The 17487-nt window shown below is 30.2% G+C and overlaps 1 protein-coding gene across 1 annotated transcript in view; it reads right to left on the minus strand.

Moving 5' to 3' along the window:
• LOC124369530 (nascent polypeptide-associated complex subunit alpha, muscle-specific form-like) overlaps nt 1–17487 on the minus strand; it is a 70076-nt gene that overhangs the window by 18267 nt on the left and 34322 nt on the right. The window contains exons 6-8 of the mRNA XM_046827552.1: nt 15753–15938; nt 7011–7052; nt 1659–1832 (exon numbers count right to left, since the gene is read on the minus strand). Of these exons, the coding sequence (XP_046683508.1) occupies nt 1659–1832; nt 7011–7052; nt 15753–15938 (402 nt within the window). The remainder of the gene's footprint in view (nt 1–1658; nt 1833–7010; nt 7053–15752; nt 15939–17487) is intronic.

Below are 17487 nucleotides of genomic sequence, written 5' to 3' on the forward strand. Positions count from 1 at the left end.
GCTGTTTTAATCTAATTAAAAGTGCCTATTATATTCATTCTGTGAAACAGATATTTGTACCTTGTTACTTAAACTAATAATATGTAAACACACATATTTCGATCCATACCAGTATTATGGATACCATACCCCCATCTTAACGTTTGTCAAGGTATGAAGATAAAAACGAAGTAGAAGTATAGACATACTGTAGTGTTACTTGACTTTGTACAGAATCAGTTATGTTTTGATCTCTGTGTATGTTGCTTGAAAATTTGCAACACATTCTTACCATCTTTATCCTTGTAAAAAACTAAGGACGACATTCCTAAAGGCAAACTTATAGGTTTAGGGCTACCATTAAAACTATCAACATCTTTTCTGGCGTTATCCGTGAAAAGGTTTATTCCAAAAGTTTCTTTAGTATTTGGTGTTTCTTTATTCCTAGTTATAGAACACTCACTATTTGAATCAATGTTCATCGTATCTCCTAATGGGGTTTCACACCCATATTGGTTTAGGTTACTTCTTATACTCACAAGACTACCAAATCTCTTGTTGTCTGTTACATTTACAGAACTGCATGATGATACTGTCTCCTCGTCATCTGCTTGCTGTGCTCTAGTGTCAGACATGTATTTGAACGTTGGACGATTATGAAAAGAGTCCATGAAAAAATTATCGTCAGATGGTAGGTACGTGGAGTCACTCTGATCAGATACACTGATAGGATTTGATCGTTGTTTATGACTCCTTACTGTTACGTTGGCAGGTTCACTTTCTACAATATCTGATCCACGTCTAGATATCCTATTCTCTAAAGAGACATTGTGACATGATGGCGAATGATGGATTTGAGCTGTATGTAAAATGACATTATCCTTGAGAACATTTTTTTGATCATGTGACTGCCTTTGTAGTTTACTATTATTAGAAAACTCTGTTAATCGTTCAATGCTTCTATATTCTAAAGGAAATAGAAAAGAATCATCACTTCTATTCTTACAATCGGCCATCACTCTCCCACTGTAATGGTTTTTAGGATTATTTTGAATTTGGTTCTGGTATGGGATATCTGTTATACGGCTTTTATCTGGTTTAGTCTTTTCAAACCCACCAAACATAACAGACATTTTCATTTTATTAACTTTGTCATCTTCAAAGTTTATATTAGAAAACTTATTCATGTTATCTACTGAAAAATCTTCCAAAGTATTTATTTCTGAACAAAGATTTCCTTCGGATAAGCCAAGACTGTTGTGCTTCTGAACGCTGTCAAATGTTTGTGAATATTCATCTGTAGAATTCAGAGAGCTAGTATTCATTGCTTGCAAATGGTCTACAACTTTTCTTTCGCTGTCATTAAAAACTTTCAAGTTACGAAAGGTTTGAATTGCACTTATACCCTGATGTGGTTCGGCTATTGTTCTGTTTAAAGAATCACTCGACATGGAAGAAATAGAGCTACCAAATATGAATTTAGAATTAGATAATTGTGATATTTGCTGTTGAAAATAGTTGTCAATGTTATTTCTGTTTATGGAGGAATCAGAAAGAGATATTGGCTTAGTTGTAGGAATGTCAATTATATGTTTGCTAAGAAATGTTTCTGAGCTGGTACGGTTAATTGTATTGACATCACGTGTAAGTGCATGGTACCTCAGGGGACGATACTGTACCTGAGTGCCGGACGGTATGCCCTCACTGCCTGCCTTGCTCGTAGTCCCGCTCATCTGCCTCAGGTAGTCCTTGTCATCAAAGATTTTCTTATCCCCACCACCTGGTCTGTGCTTCACGTTATCCAGTGACCCTATCTTACTTTGGGCCTTTACGTCCAATTTGTGGTCCTCTATCTGTAAAAATTAACATATTCGTCTTGATAAGACTAAAGTTTTGATTCTATCACACATTTTAATAGTACGCTAAAAATGTGTAAGCATTATACTATGAACTAAAACTACTATTCTTATTCCATAGTTTAATTTCAAGTTTCCTTACATCAAAACTAAATTTAAAAGTAATTTTCTGAAGGTTATAAGGTTTTAAAATGTTTTTCTATACAGAACAGATTAGTTTTCTGTATTACTATTCTCAAGAACTATTAAACTTCTTTTATAAATTTCCAGGTATAAAATATTTCTTGATATCGTCCTTCCAACATGTTAAACAATTTTATTAGCGTTAAAAAGATTTTGAAAGTGGTTGTCACTACACAATTTTAAATTTGGAATGAAACTGTTAGAATAGCTCACATAGGATAAGATAATTTTAAACTCTTACTTTTGCAGTGACAATGAAAAAGAATCTTGTTTTAATTCAGAAACTGTTACTTTTCAGTCTCATATAAAACAATGACAAGATTATTTTACTAATGCCCTTCTTCTTCATAAATACACTGTATAACTTTTTGTGCATCCTGAGGGGCCTTGCAATCTTTAAAGGAAATGTAAACATATTGACAAAATATAGCATAAATATACTGTATTGTGCTGTACATGTTTTGGTGCGGCATTTAATGTGAATCTCTAATATTAGCTGTGTGTTATATTTAGATTTTATTCTGAAAACTCTGTGCTGCTAAATTGTGACATTTTGTTACTACATATTTTAGCTTACTAGTCAAAACTGGAACAACCTATCTGCTATAACTCATGTAAAGAACAATGAGAAGGTTTTATGCATTTAACTAATAGACGTAGCTGCTTTTTCTTCCATATAAACACCCAGATAGTTTATACTGACAATCTCCAATACAACTCCTAATTTATATAATGTTATTTACTAAAACAAATTGTACAAACATACAAGTACTTCTTATTATGTGTATAACTGAAAATTAGATTAAACACTGTATGTAAAACCAAGTATGCAATTACATACATTCGCTTGAATTCACAGTTAGAACAGCATATCTTTGGAGTATATGTACTATATCATTACACATACGTATTTCCTTTACGGCATTAAATTGTTAAAGATAAAACATATGTTTAATATATGTTTGCTGATTTTTCTTACCTTTCAGTTAAATCTTTTGGCTATGCATAGCACTGATCACAATTATAGCATTTTTCCTGGCTTTTTGCTAAAATTGCCACAACTATGGAAATAAAAATAGTTTTTAGTTTGCATTTTATTTTATTGAAAATATAATGTTTTTTAATGCAACCCATATCATCTTATGGTATTCAGATAGACTAGATAGTCACTGTTTTTTCTCATCAAATATTTTGCTTTCAGTTATGATTTTATGCAGTTTATTATCAGTCTGACCTGTATTTTGAGATCCATAAAATATGCTTAACTCTACTGCACAGAAACAGCATAGCAAATTGTAAAACACATTTTTAAAACACATTGCTGTATTTTACCACAGAAATCACTTAGATATTTGTGTTGCTGTCATGTCCACAATGATAATCGTAAATTATATAAAATAATAAACTAATAATAATAGCCGTATAGTGTTTTATAAATACCTTAAATCGGTGCATATATTTGTGAAACTTTACTTCGCATCTGTTACGAAAGATAGATTGCATAATACTTTTACGCCTGGTACATTTATAGGGGTTTTTAAGATGTGTAACAAACCGTTATATGGTAATACATACCGTTATGTTTATTGGTTGATCCATCTATTAATTTAATGAAACATATGACACTTAACAATTTCTAACTCTTGTCGCGAAGCCAATCTTAAACTTCTAGTTTGTGAAATGTGCTCACTTACTTCATAAATAAGAGATGGTGGTTTCCGATTTGTGCGGTGTTACAAAATGTGTATAAATTGTATGGTTATTCTAAAAATAGCTCTTATGTGGTATACTAAACGATAGATTTACATACTTTGAGTAACCATGTCGATTGGTCAATCAAAGCCCATAACAGGTCAGCTTATCAACCGCTTTGGCTTCGGAATAACATTATTTTAAATTATTACTTTCTTATTGTAAACTATAATAATGTGCTTTTCCTAACAGTTTGAACAAACGTTTAAAATAATATATCACAGGTATCTCTGAATTTATACAGAGTATTGTTCGCCAGACTTCCAGACAATGCTACATTGGAGTGATCCTGAAAAATTAGAAACACCATACATTTGCAATAAACGATTAATTCAAATAGATTTTCTTTAACAATCCAATTTCTATAGATATAATCTAGTTTGAATTAAAACTAAAAAAAATTTCCTCAAATCACCTGCTTTATACTAAAATATGATGTCAATATTTGACTGCAATGTAAGCTTTAAGTTATTAGGTAGACGTGTTTGTATGAAACTTCATATCAAATAGTACTCTTATTTATCGGATTTAACATATTACTACTACTAATAGTTCTAAATAATGATGATGAATCTAATTAAATCTACTTCGTATTTACTTGAAAATAACTGAATCACAATTTTAATCATAACTTCTAAATAAAAATATGTTACAAATCTTAATCATTTAGTATGCCATTTCCATTTTACACAACCAAAGTGTGTAGCACTCTGTGCATTTTGCCAAACAAACTCATGCTTTAGTGCAGTTTGTACAAAGTGACAGAATTGTGCCAATAAAATTTCACTACTTGCTCAGTGTGGTTTAAGGTTTCAATTATACAAATGTAAGTAATACTTACTGAGACACTGAAATCATCTTCAAATTACAGCTCTTTCTTGCAACTTCAGTACTAATTATTACACTTCCATTTAACACAGTTTTTATTTGGAAACAATGAGTGTAATTTGCACACACAACAACATTTATTAGTAATATAATTCTGCAATTTATAGATAGTTTTGCCTTGTAAAATTCAATAGTGATTCCCGTTTTTAGAAACTATAATATACTGATTTTTGTCACTTCAATATTCGTTAAATTAAAATATTGGTTATATAAACATGAGTAATTAAAATAATTTAACAAAATACTACCACTAAATGTCTAGCTACGGCAATTTTTCATTGTTTCTCTAATTTTTGCATCTTTAATTGTTTATGGTTTTATAATTAACAGACGGCACACAAAATAAGGAGAACATTATATTCATATATAGCATATTATAATAGAATCTATAAAAACAAAATTAGACACTCACATATTAATGTTCAAAGGGAATCGAAATGAATCATATGACTGCTACATCGGGATTAATTCCATGGATTTACTAGATTAAAAGATATTAAAAAAGTTATAAATCTTGCAGAAGATTTATAAATTATCTTTGAGTTATTGCCCACAACGAGATATGCACTTTACACAAAACACAAAGCTTTAAAAGCCAGTGACTTAATCACAGAAACGATCTATTACATTGCATGTCCATTACTTGTTACAGCAGTAGGTTCACAATTAAACTACGGAATCAAAATTAATCATATATTTATTATTTACAATTAAAATGTGCTTTACAATATGTGCTGTTATAAAAGTAACAAGAAAATTACAATCTTGGCTATTATTAACATAAAACACGTGAGAAAAATTTTAAGCACAGGTAAATTCTGTATTTTATTGCAATGAAAACCTTTTCGTGATATTATGACATAATTTTGGACACGTAAATACAATAATGGTAGTGCTCAAATAACAAACAAAAAACTTTACGTTTATTCATAAAAAAATTCAATGATAAGTGTACTAATAAGTCTACATCTAATTCTAGCCTATCTTCATGTGTACTTATGTGGTTTTATAGTAATATAAAATTATTTTATGAATTGGTACACATAACAACATGTATTATGTTTCCTTTTTTAATGGGTTAAGTGTATTAAAACAAACTTGATTTGTATTATTATACAAAAGTTGTTGTTTGAATGTTTCAAACGTATTTTATAATTATGAGTGAGTTTATTGAAAATCATTATATCTCAGACTTTAATAAAATAATAGAAAAATTATGAAATATTAAGTGGTTAAAATTATTTGTCTGATATAAAATTAAAATATAAAACATATATACTATAGAACTCATTCATACTGTACTGATAGTGAATGTATATTGGCAGAAAGGATATTTAAGTTTTACAAAAGTGGTAAGATATACAAATGGGAGCCAAAATACTAACAAATTAGAGATTTGTATATACGAGCTCGTAGCTCACAGAATAAGTCTAGAAAACATTACACTACAGAACATTATAACAGAGATTATGTTTAAAACTGTGTAAATGTATACTCTCTCTACATTAATAATAACGCAGGGTACAATTAATAAATATATAAGTCAAATATTGTGGTAATACTAAGGCAGGGAAAGAGAGAAAATGTACTTACATGTTTGAAATGTGATTTTTTGGGGGTGGTTATCTAAAAATGAAACAGTGATTTAAACTACTATAATTTAGAAAAACAAGTATTAAAAGCTTACACAAAAGGAATTTAAAAATGATTTAAATCCATTAATATTTAATGTAATAATTTTGCTGTTTAAAAGTTGTTAGACCTTAATAATGTTATTGGCTTTAATGTTACATTGAAGAGAAATTTATTAAATGTATAAAAATAGATATTATTCCTTACATTAATCCATAGATAAAATAAAGATAATAGTCTTGACCATTATCTTGAATTATGTCATTAGTTATATTGTCTTTTACATACAATGATAGTATTAAATAAATAAATGTTACAAGTAAAATATATAACATATTAAATTATGTTTTAATATACTCTAGCACTCTGGTAGAAGCTTAGTGACAGTATTAAGTTTCATGTAATTTAAATATTCAAAGCAGTAGTTATAATATTAGATTCATTCAATGATTAATTAAACACTAACATTAGATCAGTTCTGGTTCAGAACTTAGCTAATCTATTAAATGATAATTAATCAAAAGTTGTAAGATACAAAAGCATATGGGTAATGATGAATGGGTATTTAGTCCCAATCTAATACGCAGAATTGGTAATAAAATTCCTTGGTTTACTGAGGAATGATGGATCATCGATTCAAATGGTTGATGTTCAACGGTAGATGTGTATGAGACTACACAGTATGAAGAAGGTGTAGAGTCATGTTTAAGTGATACTTACATCTCCTGAGTTGGCTTCAGCAGAACCGTCCTGGGAGGGTGTCTAAACAATAAGGGTCAGTCTCAAACATAGCATTCCATCCCACCACTGTTCTGCACATTACACCTTACAGAGTACCCCATACAAAACCATTGTATACTACTGTGAATAGCAATAGGTAGAGATTATTAATAGTGAAAGGTGCTAATTTTAAAGTGTATGACGTAACCCATTACGTATTTTTTCCATCGATTATGCATTTACACCATCATTACTGTTTAATGTTTTAGGTATTATAACAGCCTTATTCTACTCGTTATATCCACGATGATTTAAACATGTAAATAATCAGACCAAAACTGTAGTATAAACAAGTTCATCAAATAAAGTATCATTTAAAAAATGAAATTGTTCATGGATCCCTGGAAGAGTGTAGGTATGCAGAACATTGGTGGATTATTAAAAAAACAAAATAACAAACGACAGCATCTAGAACAAAATTCAAAAATTATTGGACAAAGACAAGCACTGTTCTACTGAGACGGACATACATGCCAGATTTCGGACTATTATTATGTTCATACAGTTCAGTAGTGCAACAGCCAACTGATACAATCGTCACAGGATTGTTTATTATTGTGCTAAAGTGAAGACAAAGTCATTGTTGTCAGATTCAACTTTGTCATACGTTTCTGATTTCATAATGAACAACGGTATAGTTCATGCCTGGTTAACGTGCTGCAAAAAATGATCAATAACTTTCTTTTAAATTTGGAATACGAGTTTACGATTTAATTTAATACAGCTATTTTAATTTATGACTTATTAGACTCAATTTTTAAGAATACAAATTGTATTTAGATAAAAAATTAAACTTGGGACAAATAATTCTTACATCTAGTAAAACTAAATAAGTTTATTTTTAATTATCAAAATATACGTTTGCCTCATTAAAAGTACTCAGGAAAAGCCCAAGTCCTCAAGACGGGTTGGAAATTTCCAAACGGTATCCTGTAGTTATTCATTAATCATGCATACGTGTGTTTCCGTTTTATATTACGTTAAAAGACGTCAACATTTCAATACACATTTTCAAACTTGAACAACGTTAAACGTACTAAACATTTAAACATTACTATTATATGTAAATTGAAGTAAATTAAAATAAATCATGCAGAAATGTATTCAAATACATTGCTATCAGGGAATAAATATAGTAAATATTTTTTTTCTTAACTGATATAACTTTAAAATTTTGAACATGCACAGTTTAATAAAGTAATACATTTTAAGCTTCGGATTATGAAATTATCTAGAGCAGTTTCAATCGCTCAATCATTCTTTTGTTGTTTTTTGTTATAATTACTTATATTCTCATTCATAATTTTTACGTTGTTTAGCAGACTTTTTAGCAATCCAAACTTTAGCATTTTTAGTGGTTCTAACTTCAATTTAGCCCCAATATACATAAATATTTTAGAATATCATTTATTGTGTTTGTGGTGGATATTTTAAATAGCTAATGATATAACTATATAAATCTGATCAGCTGTTTTTCAAATTGATACGCTTTTTATTTTATGATAATTTGATTATGATTTTGTCTGAGATGCATTCTATCATACACAATGTGGAAATATCCAGTACAGTATTTCGATCGTAGTCACAGGAACTTAAACCATACGTTTATGTTCACGAACAATTCTAAACTGTTTACGCTTAACAGAGTTCAATTGACTAGTGGGATATTTTTCGACAATGCTACTTGAAAAATTCAGCAACTTCCACTTCGGTCGTCCCACTACTATTTACCCACAGAGCACATTATACAAAGAGACAGCCCACAACTGGTAGTATGTGCATTGAATAGGGTTTTCTGAAACTTAATTTGATATAAATGCCAAATTAGAACCATCTGGCGTGTCAGTTTTAATACTCTTGTACAACACTATTGTTCGAATCAAGGTAGATAACTAAAAACTTACATATGTCTAAATAAATATCTAATAAACACACATCATTCAGTTTTACTTGTTATTTGTTTAGTTATTGCTTTGGTATGTAGTTATATTTTTACCTATAAAGGGATATTGTTTTCCATTTTCGACATGATTTTCTTCATATGCAAATAGCGTATAAAAGGTGTAACTCTATACGCAAAACTATCAAGGAAATAGTAATAATGTGCATCTACTCTTGCCATGTTTGTTTTATTACGTACGGTATAATTTTACTATATTAAAGTAAGAATTACTAATGTCTTATTCTGTTTGTTTGGTTTACATTTATGTCAAATCTTAAATTTTATTTGTGCACATACATTCCTATCGAACATAGGCTTATTTTAAAACCAGAAATTTAACACGCTACAATCTCATAAAGATAAAAAACTTTATCTAAAAAGATATCAAAAAATACGCCCTAAAAGTACAAAATGCCAAAATTAAAGGTATGAGTGGTTAACATATTCAAATTTTTGCATATTATAAAATATTATCATCAAAAAAATAGTATTACTATCATATCTTACCATTATTACTAAAATATTAACAAAATAATGTGCTAATAGATCAGTAATAATAATGACTACAGATCAATATTGACGTGCAAACAAACAGAGAACTAGTAGAATGAGTATGCTACTATAGGATGACGTACATGACACACAAGTGCTGCATTTACTTGCTGATTCGAAGCCATACTAGTAGCCAACTACGCTTCGATTCTGCATGTAGGATTTCAATTAGGATAGTCCAGGAAACCGTTTAAAAATTATAACAGCATGTAATGGTTACATGAAATTTTTTATTCAATATTCAAATTTATATATATATATATATATATATATATATATATATATATATATATATATATATAACTTATGCTCTTTATATTTAAAACAGATGTTGCTACAATTTGTTTTATAACTATATCGCTTAAAAACAAGACAATATCACGTTACAATCTTTTTAAGATACTCGGTAATCATTATTAACCTTTGTATTTCCATCGAATCTATGTATATATGTGTGTGTGTGTATGTGTGTGTGCTTAGTTTTTTCTTATACTACTACTCACATTATATCCTTAAATTTTTAGTGGTGACAGTTGAATTTGACTACTATAAGGTATTATTTAAGGTATAATACATAATATAAGTAAGGTATTATGTAGTATTGGTATTTAAAATAATAATAAGGTGTATTGAAATTTCGTGGGGTTAGAATATTGGTCCCCGCATATTTCCCTGAATACGCCCTTAAATGCTCCTTAACTGTCAGGCAACAGTCTGCAAGGTGACGTGTTTAAAGGAAATATTACTATCACATTTTTTTTACCATGAATAATATCATTTAAACTATACGTTTAAAAACATTAACTTTGATTCAAATGTAACCGAACTTTTCCACAACCATTAACAATGGATTTACTATATACATACAATAGGAACTACCAAATAATATTTAGTAATTTTTAGCAATTGAAAAAAACTGTCATAAATGACCTATTATTTCTACTATTATCAAGATTTAAAATTACTTAAATACATTATTTTGGTCTTAAATACCCACCAGTAGAACTAAAATAGTTACATTCTCTTAAACTAGGATTAATTTAGCATAAAAAGAACGTGTGAGTAATAAAAAATTTGTAGTTTTGTAGTAGCTTGAATCGCCTTATATGAGTGCAAATTTTCTTTCCACATTGCTATTAAACTTAAAAATTTGAATAAATTATGTATAAAAAATTAATACAAAACAATTTGACAAACATATTCAATGAACATGTGACATAATCGGAGACTTGTGCATTGATAGCTGATACAACAATAAAAAAGCGATGGAATTATAGATAGTATTGATTAAATAACAAATGTTTTTTAACTGAATGTTTCAGTGATTTAAAAAAGTGAAAAAGGTTTAGGTAAGGTTACGTGTGTATGTGTGTGTGTGTGTGTCTTTAATTAAGGGCCGAAGTGGAAGTGGATGGCATTGCCTGCAATGAACTTTGGGCATTGGTTGTACCATGTCTATATATGGCGTTTTATGGCGTTATAGGGAAGAGGCCAGTCACGGGCAGAATATTTTAGCATAATATATAAGATTCTAGCCGTGACGAAAGTTTTAAGCAATCATAAATACTAATAAAATAAAGCCATAAGAAAAGAGATTTGTTAAAATTGTTTCCATGGTGGTATCATTTACAAAATTCGTTGTTAAAATGGTTTTATTAATTTTTGTATATATTTGAAACTTAATTAATTAGATAATCATCTGAAATCTTTTACATGTTATTGTAAAATCATAGGCAAACTTATAGGGTAACTTATAGGCAAAGTTTTGTTGTATTTTTTAACCTCGTGGACCCTTCAAATTCCTCAACTACATTTATTCTCCGAATTTTCTACAATTGTTATATGGTCTGTGCATGATCAATGTGTGACGTGTATGATTTGTTTGCGTGTAAGAAACGGTACTTATAAACTCGTGTTTCGTTGTATAACTGTAGTTTCTGGCTCTCACAGCATGGATGACACAAAACGGACTAATAAGAGGACGGAATATATTGAATAAATAATAAGTTTCTTTTATTCAAGTTTTTGAATACTCAAAATGTAATGGATAAAATATCATCAAACTCATATTATAACGTTTCTTATTCCCACAATATACTTCTCTCAACTGAGCATTTCCTACCGTATAAACATTTTATTTTCCTGAGCGTTTTATTCCTAAAGATAGCAGTCGCAACTGTTCGAAATCACTTTTAGATCCTTGCAATAGTCTCAAGGTGTAAGATATGGCTTCGTAGGCCAAAATTTGTCTGGAAAATAAGATTTCATACGCTTAAAATTCTTTTAGGATTGACGTTAGTTAATAGTGTAAATATCCTCGGTGCTTTCCACCATCTCCCCAGGAATGATGCGGCTTTACTAACCTTTCCTCTTTGTACATAATCCACATACTGGGATAAAAATTGATAATGAAAATATCTATCAACTGATATTAATCAAGTTCTTATATTAATTGCTATGTTTTATTTACAACTTTTCAAATCCCTAACTGTTTCTCATACTCATCTTGTACAGTGTAATAATGAACGACTTAATCGCATAATTTTTAAAATAAATTTCAGACAGATATCAGTAATACTCTTCAATTACTAATACACAAAATATTTTTTACCCAAATACTCCTTACTCCTCGATTTCTGAAAGTTTGAAATCATACAATACTTGTAATGTTAAAATTCCCTCAAACACCCATAATTGTACACCTTACTGGGACTTAATTTCTCATCAGTGTGTATTTTTATCACACCATAGATGTCATCTTCATCACATATATTTGATACCATTCGAGTGTGCTGATGTTAATCTATGTTTTCACCAGAATGTTCATAGAATGATTGTCACTCAACTTTAACTGTCTCACGATGAAATATTTAATTAGTTCCAAATAGATATGTCCTTCCTAATTTGAAAATTGTAATACGATTAGTAATTTAAGAAGCAAAAATACTTATTCTTTCGTTTTATAATAGCTTTATTCATTTCTTTTTTATATTTAGTATGCATTATACTGAACCAACATATTGAACCAAAATATAATTTTCATTAAAAATTAAAAGGATTAATTTAAACATACTTAAATGATCATTTGCTAAAATATGGATTTGCCTCTTATACATAATCCAAAATATAAATAATCTTAAAGCAAAAAACTGTACTTCTACTTGAGTACGTAGCAGCTCTTCACCTACGCCGGTAAATAGTAAACGTGCCGGTGTACTTGATGAAGAGGGTTTGGTCTTGTCTTATGAAACTAAAACTCTGTACAGCCGCTTATTATTTTCTAATTCGGGCACTCGTGTTTTTCAGATGGTGATAGAGAGGTTTATGTATGTGCAGGTTCTTATTTTTTAAGCCAGAAGCCTCCAATCTTACGTCGTCCTTCGTTACTATTACGATACCTGTATACAGTAACAGTAAAAGAATATTAATGAATATTACTGATAGTATTCTAAAGAAGACACCGATAAGTAATAATACTGCATCTCTATTATCATTTTTTATCAGTATATTGCTTATAATAGGGTTACAAACACTAATATACCGAAAAGAACTTGTTATCATCCATTACGAGTTTCAGGTACAAGAGTTAACTTCCACTTCTGTCTAGCTTGCAGACTCATATTCAAATGAAGATATATGGCGTTCTCAGAATTATTAACAAATATGCTGTACACATTAAGTCACACTTCTTAAGATAGTTCTTACTTGACTGTGAAAACAAGCATTGTGCATAGTGCTACTCAACACGGATTACACTTTTAATATATCCATTCTAGTATTTTAGTATTAATATCGATTCATGCGAATAACTTTTCACCGTTAATGTCCATGTTCATGGATATATTTATATCTGAGACAAACGACTCATTGTCCACATCTTTGTCAGGATTTTATTGTACAACGGTTTCATGTTACACTTTATTAATATGTTAAAGAATATCTTAGTATTACTACAAGCCATTGTATTCTTAGATGTGGCTGGTTTCTTCAAGGGAGGTTTAGCCTTATTATTACAATAATAAGCCTTGTTGTCGGTTAAAATTTTTTAACAGTGCTATTCTACACAGTGCTAGGTGTAGAAAAAACATTTATCTATTAGACTTGTATGCCGGATTTTAAGGAATGAGAATTCTTCTTAAGTTATATACGATGAAGATCTAATTTCAACCTACCCTTGACTTACATCACCAGTTCTAGCGTCACAGTAGTATGCAGAATAGGGGGTCCAACCACGTACTTTACGAGAACATTAAATACCTCGTTATTTTGCCTATGTATCCTTTATAACGGTAAGTCGAGCTTTATCTACCTTTTCTTTATAATTTGAGCAATAACTACGTTCCATAATAGTGGCACTCCCTCATTTGACAATATAATAATTCTCAAAACAATCCATTAAATATATACTCTAGTCCTATTTTCCTAATAATAATGCTGAACAATACATTGTTATATCATGTGTGAAAATCTTATACTTGGTCGATGACTTCAATATTTATTTCACCCGTTTTACACGAAAGGGACAATCATTACTTGCATGGACTCGTACAAAAGGAATGTTTCAATGCTCTGGTTACAATTTTGAAGCAGATAAGGAAGTTTTATACCAGGAATAAATGGAAAGTAATGAATGGAAGTTAGGGAATTGTTATATAGGAAGAAACAGATTAAATCTACAGATAAGTATGCCTGGACACAGTGTAGTCGAGCCTGAACTTAGAAAACAATTTATTGATTAGGTATAAAGTCTAGATCAGGCATGTCATAACCAATTAATTCGTAATTAGCAGTTCAGAAACCCAAAAAGATGCCCATGTGATTTCTCACATTTTAGGAGGTCAACTATTAGACATGAGGGGTTTTTTTGTCATCATCTAACTTTATCCCGTAATTATATTAAACTGTCTCTAGAGTATAACTTTATTCATATTGTGGAGCGCAAAGGAATATTTGCGTAATAGGAAGAGGATAGGAATCTTGAATTCAGAAGGCCAATCTACCCTGTTCAGTCAGGTTAAGAGGTAATGAGAATTACTCTTAATCCAAAAACATGTCATCCATACTGTGTGAGAGTTAATACGTGGTAATATACAATCAGAAATTTACAAAGAATGACAAGTAAACGAAGAGGATTTTAAGAGATGGGAAAAAATTCGAGAGTAACGTATGCAGTAAATTACCTGCCACAGAATCATAAAAACATATGTGAACTATAAAAAGTACCACTACCAATGACGTAACAACGTTAAACTGGAAGATTAGCAATGGTCAAACTTTATTTTTTATACAATATTGTCCAAAAATAATAAGCGATTGATAATCATGTAGTAAGGATAAACTACAGTTTATGATATTTATTAATGAGCTGTATCTTCAAATTATTCGTTCACAGCTGGTAGCTCTATCTACTTAGACATTTTCACCCATCATTGACACGTTTATTCCGGTAGTAAAACAAGTTTGACAGATAGTTTGCCTCACTACTATTTTGCTACTAGGTTTCGCTATTTTTGCTTTTATACCTCATTATTATTGCAATTAAATATTCAGGATTTGCAGCCCTTGTTCTTCCAATAATAATTATAACGAATACTATCATAATGAATATTCATCTCTTACTATACTTTTATTATATATTAAAATATATATAAAGTTTTTTAGAACAAATAAGAAATATGAATCGAACATGTTTGTATGGTGTCGTTTTCTAATATGTTAATAGTCAAAGTGACGCGATGTTGGCTGTGACACACATAGAAACTAAATTAATTTTTATGGTACAAACACACAATCATTCCATAACACAAAATGAGACATCAAATCAATGGCATAGTTCTCAAATATTAATTACATAGATATTCAATGATATTATTGTATAAAATATTAAATAAAACCACAATTCACTAAACCTATACACCTATATGAGTTTTGTAAGCAAAAAAGAAATCCTGTAAGCGGAGTTATTGTTATTCTACTACAGTAGTAAATGTAGTATTTAAGTAACAAATATTTGTTTAATCCATCTTCAATTCAAAGGAAAGCAAAATTTCGCGAGTCATGCATCACATCCAATTAGAATAGCAATGTTTCTTCTAAAAAGCTATGAGATATAGGAATTAAAATGTATAAACTTTGTAAAATATTCAGTAAAATATAGCAAGTTAAAAAAGATCTGGATTTGCACATACCTTGATATTTCCTCCACCAGGAGTGTGTTTGATGTTGTCTTTGGAGCCAACCTTAGGCTTGGCTTTGTCCTTGAAATCCAGCTTGACATTCTCAATTTTCTTCTCACCTCCTCCCGGTTTATGCGTAGCATTTTCCAGTGAGCCTATCTTGGACTTGGCGTTCCACTGTAGCTTCACTTGCTGAATCTGTGATAAGGAGTTTACGTTTTATAACTGGATCCCCATCAATATTCTATAAAGACAATCTTTCAACCCTTTTATTTTACTATAAAATTGTTAAGCAGAGCCAAATAATTCACGAAGGAACGTTACAGTTAGAGTAGAACAGAAAAAACCAGTTATTAGTGTGGATGTTATATTAGAATAAATAGGTCCATATGCTTGTGTAAGTGGAACTTCCAAATTCTGTTCTAATAGGGAATGAGAGTTTGGTTCAAAAACACTTCATGAGGATTTTATGAGGCTCTGATGATGTATTTGTATATTTACATCAAAACTATATCAAATACAAAATGATTATTAATTGATATTAATATTTTCATTAAATATTTGAGACTTACAGCCTCTTATGAACCAAGTCATGTCCACACAAGTTTTTTTATGTATCGTTTCCAAAGTTAAACTAAAGTTATTTTAGTTTTTATGGCCAGTATCATATGCAGCCTTTTTCTGGCGTCCCTATAAGTCACCATATTTTCAGGGATATTTAGTACAGTACGAATCGAATATTACCAATAAATAGTGGTACAATTCAGTCATGATTTAAACCTATGTTAAATATAATACTCACCAAAATTTTAAACAAAGGGATCAGTGGCGTAGCGAAGGGGGGGTCCAGGGGGTCCGGACCCCCCCCCCGAAAGTTTAAGACATATTAAAAAATAAAGCATGGAGCAGGAGAAAAAAGGAGAGTTATCATTATTCTTGTCTACATTAAACATTAAATTGATTGATGTAATTGATTAAAGTGACTGTTTGTTAAAAATATAATTGTCCTTTCGTTTAAATCATAAAGTATCAAACGATACTTTTGGGCTCGGTCTTTCGGATAGTGTAGTGTAATCACGGTATTTCTATAGGCGCGTAACGTGACGTCGGAAAGTAACCTGAACCGTAACACGGCGAACAGTTTAAATTAGCGACCACTTCGTTCGTCTTGGGGACGTAAAAATGGCTGCTTAGAATTAAGTTACGACGTTGATTTTAGGTGTCATTAAACTGTAGACGTGTATATAATTATCGAAAAAAAAAATATATAAAATCACTTTCGGTCGGAAAATATACTTGAAAAACACTACTGATTAGAATTTAACTAATTTGGACTTCAGTGATTGAGGTAAACGTGGTGTTTTCCATTGAGATAGGACGACGATTTTCATTAAACTGCACACTGTACCTATATAATTATCGAGACAAAAAAAAATCACTTCCGGTTGGTAAATACCGAAGAAAAGCTCTCTACAGATTCAAGTTTTGACGATTTTTGGATTTCACTGGTTGAGTCGTTGAGATAAAAGTGTAGCCTACTTAAAATTATGTCAGAACAGTGATTTTAGGTATCAATTGAACGCCGACTAATTCCTATATAATTATCGAAGAAAAATTGAAAAAAAATCACTACCGGTCGATAATACACCGGAAAAACTCTACTGAAGAAGTTCCGACTACTTTGGATTTCACTGGCTGAGGTATTATTTCATTTTCCTTAGTATATTCCGATCGGAAATGATTATTT

Source organism: Homalodisca vitripennis, chromosome X (assembly GCF_021130785.1).
Source record: "Homalodisca vitripennis isolate AUS2020 chromosome X, UT_GWSS_2.1, whole genome shotgun sequence".
NCBI classification, from domain to species: domain Eukaryota; kingdom Metazoa; phylum Arthropoda; class Insecta; order Hemiptera; family Cicadellidae; genus Homalodisca; species Homalodisca vitripennis.